Source organism: Gekko japonicus, unplaced genomic scaffold (assembly GCF_001447785.1).
Source record: "Gekko japonicus isolate JY-2015 unplaced genomic scaffold, Gekko_japonicus_V1.1 scaffold3987, whole genome shotgun sequence".
Lineage (NCBI taxonomy): Eukaryota > Metazoa > Chordata > Lepidosauria > Squamata > Gekkonidae > Gekko > Gekko japonicus.
Window position 1 is genome coordinate 28,829 of NW_015170391.1, and position 10,095 is coordinate 38,923.

Genomic DNA, 10,095 nt, shown 5'->3' on the forward strand with positions numbered 1-10,095 from the left:
TTGTTATTTCCAATATTCCATATAAGACATTCAATACAAAAATATAGTTATTGCCATCCAGTATCAAAGTGGCATACACAAAACCCTCACAAGGGAAAAGTCCAAGGAAAATTTATAAATAGAATTAATCAAAATCTGCACAGCGTCCAAAGCACAAACGAGACAGCGCTTCCGGTTAACTCCCACGTCTCAATGATCCAGTCCCTTCTTCTGTAAAGAAAACTGGCAGAACATCCAACAAACAATCAAGGTCAAGTATTTTCTACAACATATAATTCCCTATGTTGCCATGCACTCCTGCGAGCGCATGTACTTGGAAAGTGATTGCTGTGTCATACAGAAACTGACACTGAACTAGGATAACATTTAGGACATCAAATTGATTAAATAGACAGATAAGGGTATAAAACTTTGTAAACAGTATACGTATTTCTATTTGTGTGTTCTGAATTTTTCAAAAGGATCGTCGCCCAGTTCTTTCTTTTTTACAGAAGCGTGATATATATAAAGTCGTCATTTCGACAAGCCTATATGAAAATTTACAGCCCCTGATGAAGAAAGGGGTTTTCCCCCCCTACACAGCTCCAGATTACACAATAATCTGTGATCTGAACTGGCAAGTGTTTGTCCAGTGATCGGTTTAATTTATTGACTTCACAACCCAAAGCTTTGGTAGCATTAGGAATAAATCCATTCCACAGAAATTCTGGAGCAGATCCCCCAGTTCAGCATTAATTCCACAAGGCACTCTGAGCATGTACAGAGAGGTGTCACATGAGCAGAAGGTCAGGCTAGGCTAGGGCTGCCAACTTCCAGATGGCATCTGGAGACCTCCCCTTATTACTATTGATTTCCAGACAACAGAGATCAGTTTCCCCTAGAGAAAAAATGGCCGCTTTGGAGGATGGACTCTGCAACATTATACCGTGAGGAAGCCGCCCTCCCCAGGAGCCACACACACACTCCCAAATTTCCAGGTGTTTCCTAACCCAGAGCTGACCACCCTAGCAAGGTGCTTGAGGGGTTTACGCTGGATTCTGCCATCTACTGCTGACTTTTAGTAGAGAATAAACTAGGATTTTGTTCTTGTTTCTGCTTTTGGATTAGCTTTGGGACTTTGGAAATAATTGTAAAACATCCGAGGCCGTGATCCATGTCTCTGAGGGGAGGGGTGGAGAGAGAGCGGCATTCACACTGGATCAGAGGTCTGCCCGCCAAACAGATTCTTTTCACTGCGCCGACTGACCAATGAGGAAAAGAAAACCCACTGGTCTCTGTGCTGATCCTCCCCCCCACACATATGTGTGTGCGCACATTCTTACATATGGGATATAGATTATGATCCGAGTTTGCATTGTGTTTATGTTAACAGAAAAGGGCAACTAGAATGATAAAAGGGTTGGAACACTTTCCCTGTGAAGAAAGGTTAAAGCACTTGGGGCTCTTTAGCTTGGAGAAGACGGCTGAGGGGTGACATGATTGAGGTTTACAAGATTATGCATGGGATAGAGCAGGTAGAGAAAGAGGTACTTTTCTCCCTTTCTCACAATACAAGAACTCGTGGGCACTCCATGAAATTGCTGAGCGGCCAGGTTAGAACGGATAAAAGGAAGTCCTTCTTCACCCAAAGAGTGGCCCCGTTCACACAGAGAAGTTGCCACGTTCAAGACATGGATGATAGGCGGATTTTCCGGGCGCGATCACACCGCAACATCTGGGAAGTGTAATGCACCCGTGGCTAACTTGTGGCTTCTTGCCGAAGATGTGGAGTAAAAAAAACACCACATAGGATGTACTAGTTTCCAGAAAACACGGGGCAAGGGCGGGTGTCTGATTGCGTTTCCGCTGGAATCCTGTGGCATTCGGCGCCCACCCATGTCCCGTTGCAAACTGTATTTTTTTTAAAGTCTCCACAGGATGTGCACAAATGCCCAACGGTACATGCACACACTGTGGTGAGGGGGGGAAATTCCAGTTTGCCACGGAAGCGGCGCCTAGCGACTGCCAGTGTGATTGTGCCGCGCCGCTTCTTTGCTGCGCTGCAGGATAGCCGTGTGATCAGCACCTAAGGGCATACCCACAGGACCTCCACAGGACATGTGATCGGGCTGCCGCACATTACTTTGCTCCGGGGCAAACAGCCACACACACACCCACACATTTTCCAGCCCGCGTGACCGGGGCCAGTGATTAACGCATGGAATTCACTGCCACAGGAGGTGGTGGCGGCTACAAGCATGGACGGCTTCAAGATGGAATAGGATTAAACATATGGAGCACAGGTCCATCAGTGGCTTTTAGCCACAAGGTATAGATAGGAACTCTCAGCCTGGGGCAAGTGATGCTCTGTATCCTTGGTGCTTTGGGGGGGGCAACAGTGGGAGGGCTTCTGGTGTCCTGGCCCCACTGGTGGACCTCCTGATGGCCCCTGGTATTTTTGGCCAATGTGTGACAGAGTGTTGGACTGGATGGGCCATTGGCCCGATCCAACATTGGCTTCTTCTATGTTCTTATGTTCTTATCAGGCATATTTATCTACCTTTTTCATTTATACCACACCTCTCTCCCTTGGGGGGACCCAAAGCAGCTGACGTCATTCCCCTCTCCACCATTTTATACTCAGAATATCCTGTGGAGGAGGGTAAGCTGAGAGCATGTGACTGGCATGAGGTCACCCGGGAAGCTTCTGTAAGCAGAGTGGGGATTCCAACCGAAGTCTCCCAGATCCTGGCCTGATACTCTAACCACTGGACCTCCTAGCAGAATGGTTGATTCCTGAATGACCAGTGAGGAGGAGGAGGAGGAGAAGAGGAAGATTTGGATGTATACCCCACCCTTCACTCAGATTCTCAGAGTGGCTTACGATCACCTTCCCTTCCTCTCCCCACAACAGACACCCCGTGAGGTAGGTGAGGCTGAGAGAGTTCTGAGAGAACCATGACTGGCCCAGCTGCCTACATGTAGAGGAAGGAGGAATCAAAGCCGGTTCTCCAGATTAGAGTCTGCTGCTCTTAACCACTACACCAAACTGGCTCTCAGAGCAGCTTACGATCACCTTCCCTTCCCCTCCCTACCACAGACACCCCGTGAGGTAGGTGGGGCTGAGAGAGCTCTGAGAGAACCGCTCTTGAGAGAACAGCTCTGAGAGAACTTGTGACTGACCCAAGGTCACCCAGCTGGCTGCATGTGGGGGAGTGGGGGATCAAACCCAGTTCTCCCAGATTAGAGTCCGTGCGCCTCACCACTACACCAAACTGGCTCTGAGTGTTTCATGAACCCGCAAATGTATCTTCCCGCGTGCCTGCGTGTGTGCACCACACCCCACTTGCTGGTGTTCTGTGAAGCACAACACGGCCAGGACAGCGAGAGCCATGCGTACGAGGGGATGCATGCAATTTGGTCTCATGCAAGGGACAGACATGTCAGGCGGCCAAAGATGCCCTCTTCAAGAGCCTCCTGCTCCTTCTTCTCTAGGCAGGTCGCTCGTCTCTAGCAGCCCCATAGGGCAATGGCAGGGGAAGGGAGGCCTGCAGTTTAAACTGGCCTTCGACGAGCAGTCATCCATTCAGAACACGTGAGAATAACCTGTACCTTGTGAAAGCCGAAAGAAGAGATGCAGAAGAATATTGGGGTGGGGGAAACGACCCACCTAGTTCTGAGCCACCTGATTCGTGGAAAGGAAGGAAATATTCTGAGTCACCGGGAGCGGGGGGGGGGGGGGCCCTCCCTTCCTGAGTTGATCAAAATTAACATAAGTAGTTTGGGGGGGGGGATGCTGCCCTGTCCTAGTGCTGCTGATGTCACAGCCAGACACCATCTCCGAGAAAGGCAAGGCATAAAAAGGCAACTCTTCAGTCCACATCGGAGACCAGGGACAGAGAAGCGGGACCGGTGCTCCTGGGGGGAAAACAGTAAGTAGCTCCTTCGGTTGATGATCAGTTCTGCCAGGGTCTGTTTCAGGGAGAGCCACAGCAAGTGAGGCGGCGTGGAATGGGTGATAACGGATGGCCAGATCAGTGCAGTTTGGGGGGGGGCATACGAAACCCTTTCCCATGGGAATCGTTTTCCTGGCATTGTTCAAAAGTACAGGCTGGCCTGTGGATTAGTGCATTGAGTGTGCGTTCGCGCTTCTGTGTGAGCAGCAATTTCATCTGATACCGATAATGGTTCGCTAGAGTCATAAAAAGGACCAGGCGGTTAACCTGGTAACTCGTTAGCCACAGGTGTTCCAGCTTTTAAAATCTTTTTTCCTGAGATCAAAACCAGGAATTCCTTTTTGGGAGCACACCGGAGTGGCTCTCAGTGAAGCAAAGGAAGCTTTAGAATTTGCCATTTAGAATTTCCAGGAATTTGTGGTTGACATAATTTGCAATGTTTACCCTGCCGTGAGACACCAGCCTGAACAGCTGCACAGGGTGACTTGCTTTGGACGCAGGTCATCCTTTGCTTGGTTTTGCATAGGGGAAAGAGCAACAGGCTCACAGCCCGAAAGTGATTCCTCGTCTAAGCTGGCGTTTGACTCAGCACTCTGTCTGCTTAACCGTTCCGGCTTTCAGAACGGGCTGCGTTTAGTAGGCAGCCAAGACGTGATCAATTCTATCGGACCAGATGTCTAAAAAAAATTTTCAGGGGACAATTTTGCAATGATATTTCACATACAAACTCGGTGAGCATGAAACTATATCTTGAGATATGGGGAACCTGAGCCCCATTGCACCACGGGTGATTTAAACGTGGTAAGAGGGGCTGTGGCTCAGTGGCAGAGCATCTGCTCAGCAGGCAGAAGGTACCAGGTTCAATCCCTGGCATCTCCAGCTCAGGCGGCAGGTGGTATGAAAGACCATCATTTGCAGGGAACTTGGACAGCCACTGACACGCAGACTAGCCAGTGGTGGATCTCGCCAGTGGTCTGATTCAGGAGAAGCTGGCTTCATCCGGTTCAAAGAGGCTTCTACACGAAGGCTACCTTTCCAGACGAGGTTTCATGAAAGAGGGTATCATTAAAGAGTGTAGCATCAGTGTGCCCTCTGAGTTGGTGTGAGCTAGCTCACCGTTTTTCCGCCTACGGCTCACACATTTTTGTCTTAGCTCAGGAAGGATGGCTCCAAAGCAAGCTAATTTACGCAGCAGCCAAATCACTGGCTCACAACTTTTAATGTCAGTTGCTCACGAAGTAGAGTTTTTGCTCCCGAGACTCCACAGCTTAGAGGGAGCATTAGGGCTGCCTGTAGAAGAAGAAGAAGCAGAGATCGGATTCATACCCCGCCTTTTGCTACCCAAAGGAGTCTCAGAGCGGCTGACAATCTCCGTTCCGTTCCCCTCCTCCCCACAACAGACACCCTGTGAGGTAGGTGGGGCTGAGAGAGCTCTCTCTCGAGGACTGCTCTTTCCAGAACAGTTCAGAGAGAACCTGTGACTAACCCACGGCCACACCAGCAGCTGCATATGGAGGAGTGGGGAATCAAACCCAGTCCTCCCAGACTAGAGTCCACGCTCCTAACCAAAACACCAAACTGCATACTTCTGGCATGATCAGGGCTGGCTGCAGATCACTTCTGACAGTGCCAGTCGCCTACCTGGAGTGGAAGGAAAACTCCCTGCAGGTACCTCCTTCCTTTCCCACACTCCTGCCAGGCCCAGCCGTGTCCATTTGTCTTAGGGATGCCAGCCTCCAGGTGGGACCTGGGGATCCCGAGGAATCAGGGGTCATTTCCTGCGGGAGCGCACAGGAGCGGAGCTCCAGCAGTAAAGAGCCCAGGGGGCGGGCACATGCAACAAGCCCCGCCCCCTGCTCCCAGCAGCCCTCAGGGCAAGAAGCAGCCAGGTAAGTTGCAGAACTCCCCCCCCCGGTCCAAAACAGTCCAGTGGCACCTTGAAGACCAAGTTTTATTCAGGTACAAGCTCTCCCTCCTCTGCGAGGGCAGATCTGCACGTTCCATAGCTAGCAGTCCAAGACAGTCCAGTGGAGCCTGAGTGGTGGGTGTTGCCTTCTTCCGGTGATGTCAGGGGGTGTGGCATATGCAAATAAGTTATGCTAATAAGTTATGCTAATGAGCTCCTGCACCTCTTTTTCTACGAAATGACCCCTGCCAGGAATTATAGGCCATCCGAAGACTATAGACACACAAGTTCCGCTGCAGGAAACGGCTGCTTTGGAGGGTGGACTCTGTGGCATTGTGTACCCCACTGAGGTCCCCGTCCTCCCCAGGCTCCACCCCCAACCTGGATCTGGCAACTCCACCCCTCCATCCACTGCTGGTGGCCCGGGAGGACCTGGCAGCCCTAATTTGTCTGTCTCCTCGAAGCATTCAGGTCGCTTCTCTGTTATGAAGAACCTCTAACTGGGGCTTTAGGTTTTAGGTGCTGAGAACCCCACCTGCCCCCCATGGTCAGTGGCTCCAATCCTGCAGGGGGTGTGTGCGCAAGGGAGAACCACCTGGTAAAGGTAAAGGTTTCCCTTGCTCGGAAGCCAGTCGAATCCGACTCTTGGGGGCAGTGCTCATCTCCATTTCTGAAGAGCCAGCACTGTCCGAAGGCTTCTCCATGGTCATGTGGTCGGCATGACTAGACGCCGAGGCGCGCAGAACGTTGTTACCTACCCACCGAAGCGGTACCTATTTATCTACTTGCAATTTCTTGCTTTCGAACTGCTAAGTTGGCAGGAGCTGGTGCCAGAGACGGGAGCTCACTCCGTTATGCGGCACTCGGGTCTCGAACTGCTGAACTACCGACCTTCTGGTCTGCAGTTCGGCGTCTTAACCACTTTTCCAGCCAAATGCACATGGGAGCAGACTCAAAAGAGGCTTGTTTGCCGGTTCTTCTGGCTGTGCACCTTCTCCTCCTTGCACACTCTGAGCCTTGTAGGATTGTGGCCAAATCTAACAATATTCAACTGCTCCTCGGTTTTCTTTCTAATGGGCACTTTTTAAAAAAGAGACATAAAACTCACCTGGTTACCTCATGCCTCCAGCAACCAGTAAACTATACTTTCTTTCCCCCCCTCATCACAGACAGGGGCTACATCTTGAGAAACTAGCTCTGGTTTCTAGAAACTTGCATGCATATTGGCAGTGCTTTTATTTGTAAAAACAACAAGAAAAGGTGCCAGTACTCATATAGAAGTTTGCACAATTTGGTGTAGTGGTTCAGAGCAGCGGACTCTAATCTGGAGAACCAGGTTAGATTCCCCACTCCTCCATGTGCAGCATCTGGGTGACCTTTTGTCAGTCACAGTTCTCTCAGAGCTGTCGTCTCAAGAGCAGTCCCTGAAAGAGCTCTCTCAGCCCTGCCTGCCACACAGGGTGTCTGTTGTGGGGAGGGGAAGGGAAGGAGGTTCTAAGCCGCTCTGAGACTCTGAGTGAAGGGCGGGGTATGAATTCAATCTCCTCCTCCTCCTCTTCATCGTCTTCTTCTCCCCCCCCCCCAGGACTTGCTGGTGCCAGTACTCAGTACCAGTGAGAAATTAAGCAAGTAAAGTGTGCCCTGAAGTTGCAGCCAGCTCATGGGGACTCCATGAAGTCCCAGCTCATGGGCTTTTCAAGAGAAGAGCAGAGAAGAAGAAGAAGAAGAAGAGATTGGATTTATACCCCGCCCTTCACTTGGAGTCTCAAAGCAGCTTACAAACTCCTTTTCCCTTCCCCTCCCCACAACAGACACCCTGTGAGGTGGGTGGGGCTGAGAGAACTCTGACACAAACTGCTCTTTTTTAAGGACAGCTGTGCCAGAGCTTGTGACTGACCCAAGGTCACATCAGCAGGTGCAAGTGGAGGAGTGGGGAATCAAACCCGGTTCTCCCAGATTAGAGTCCGCACACTTAACCACTGCACCAAACTGGTGTAGTTTGCCATTGGATTGCCATTGCCCCTATGCAGCAACCCGTCATCCTTGGTGGTCTCCCATCGAAGTCCTAACAGTAGCCAACCCTGTTTAACGACCAGGAGCTCATGAGACAGGGCTAGTCTTTTCTACTACGGCTGCTACCACCAGTGAGAAGGACTGCCACAAAAAAGCCATGTGTGTGGATGGGTGTGTGTGTGTGTGCGCGTGTTTTGACATTTTACCTTTCCGGCATGTACCTGAAATCCTTTGACCTTTAAGTCCCCTTTAAAGAACAGGAAAGAATGTGAGAAGAGAAATTGGGCTGACCAGCGCTTGCTTCCACAAGGCGCCTTATAGACACGTCCGGCCGAGTTGGGGGGGGGGAGGCGTCTCTTTACAATCTGTAAAATGCCTGTATAAAGTAGGGTTGCCAGTTTCCAGGGGGCGGCTGGAGATATCCGGGGATTACGAATGATCTCCAGGTGACAGAGATCAGATCACCTGGAGGAAATGGCCACTGGAAGGTGGAAATAATATAATAATACTTTCCATTTATCGATCGCTTTCCCCAGTGGGCTCAAAGCGATGCACAGTTACTCAGTATAGACAGGGGACTAACAATGTTTGTAGGGGATAGGGAAGACAACATATATTCATTTTTTAATTGCACGCGCCGTCACTGCCCGGTATAGACGTCTTTCTGGCTTGGCTCCGTCGTTTTCCACAAGGCTGCTTGTCGGCCAGGCATTTATACTCCACCGAAGTCCCTCCCCTCCCCAAACCCCACCCTCCTCAGGCCCCACCCCCCAAATCTGCAGGTATTTCCCAACCCGGAGCTGGCAACCCTAACACCGATGGCATTATATATCTCTCAATAATAATTAACAAGCAAGATGGTTTGGCAAGGTGACTGAAAGGAACATGACTTCGGTGGCCTTCAGTCCAAACATCTACGCATGCAGTACCAAAAAGTTGCTTGCTGGCAAGGGGTTATCAGGAGTAGGGTTACCAACCTCCAGGTGGGGCCTGGAGATCTCCCAGAATGGCAACTGATCCCCAGCTGACAGAGATCAGTTCCCCCGGAGAAAATGGCCGCTTTGAAGGGGGGACTCCGTGGCCTTCTATGTTGTGGAGGTCCCTCCCCTCCCCAAACTCAGGCCTTCCCAGGATCCACCCCCAAATCTTCAGGATTCTCCCAGCCTGGAACTGGCAACCCTGGGGGGGACTAAATCCAGGGATCCTCGCCTGGCCTCTCGTTAATGGCTGACCATGCGCATGCACACGCACGGAGTCCCAGCAGCTGGATCCTAGGAGAAGTGCCACATGTACCGTCTATCGCATATACGGTTGCCAGCTCCAGATTGGGAAATGCATGGTGATTTGGGGGGGGGTGGAGCCTGGAAGGGGGGAGGTTTGGGGAGGGGAGGGACGTCAGTGGGGTAGAATGCCATAAAGTCCACCTTCCAAAGCGGCCATTCTTCTCCAGGGGGACTGATCTCCGTGGCCTGGAGTTCACCAAAGGAATCAGGACAGGGGTCATTTCGTAGAAAAAGAGCTAGGGGAACTCATTAGCATAACTCATTAGCAGAAGCCACACCCCCTGACATCAGGGGCCCAGTGGTGGACCTGCAAGGCCGGCGGAAGTGCGAGGAAGCCCCACCCCAGGCAGGCAGGGGTGGGGAGAGGCAGGGAGGGAGCGACATTACCTCCCCCCTCTCCTGCCTCCTCCTGGCTGAATGAGAGCCGGAAGCGGGGCGGCCGGAAGCAGGGGGCAGGGCTTCGACCTGTCCCCCCCCCCCCTGCCCCTCCCCCGGGGGAACTGCGTTCCCCCGCGATCCCCCCCCCCCGAAATGACCTCTGAATCAGGGCCATGAGTTCAGCGAGCAGAAATGTTCCTTATATCCCCGTACAGAGCACTCTAAAATGCATTTGTTGGGATAATGAAAAGGGCACAGGGTCTTATGAGATGTTAATAAAGCTGCATAAAGCGTCTGAGAGTCAAAAGTGGCCCAGAGGCTTTAGTGTCCTCTGCGGAAGGAGCAAATCCCACGGGGGAAGATTATTAGTAATGCAAACACTTTGAAATGCCTGGGATGTTCAGAAACTGCGGTAACGAGAAAGTCCCGCCTCTTCCCAATCTCAGTCCAGGCTTCTAGCCCATTTTAAATAGTTCTTACTTAAAGAAAAACCTGTTTCTGTTCCTTCCTTCCTTCCTTCCTTCCTTCCTTCCTTCCTTCCTTCCTTCCTTCCTTCCTTCCTTCCTTCCTTCCTTCCTTC

At 51.2% G+C, this 10,095-nt stretch overlaps 1 protein-coding gene across 1 annotated transcript in view; it reads left to right on the top strand.

The window, feature by feature from the left end:
• The window catches only part of MLPH (melanophilin), a 24,868-nt gene extending 20,252 nt beyond the window's left edge, over nucleotides 1-4,616 (top strand). Inside the window, exon 7 of the mRNA XM_015418267.1 lies at nucleotides 4,557-4,616. Within this exon, the coding sequence (XP_015273753.1) occupies nucleotides 4,557-4,616 (60 nt within the window). The remainder of the gene's footprint in view (nucleotides 1-4,556) is intronic.
• The last annotated feature ends 5,479 nt before the right edge of the window (nucleotides 4,617-10,095 follow it).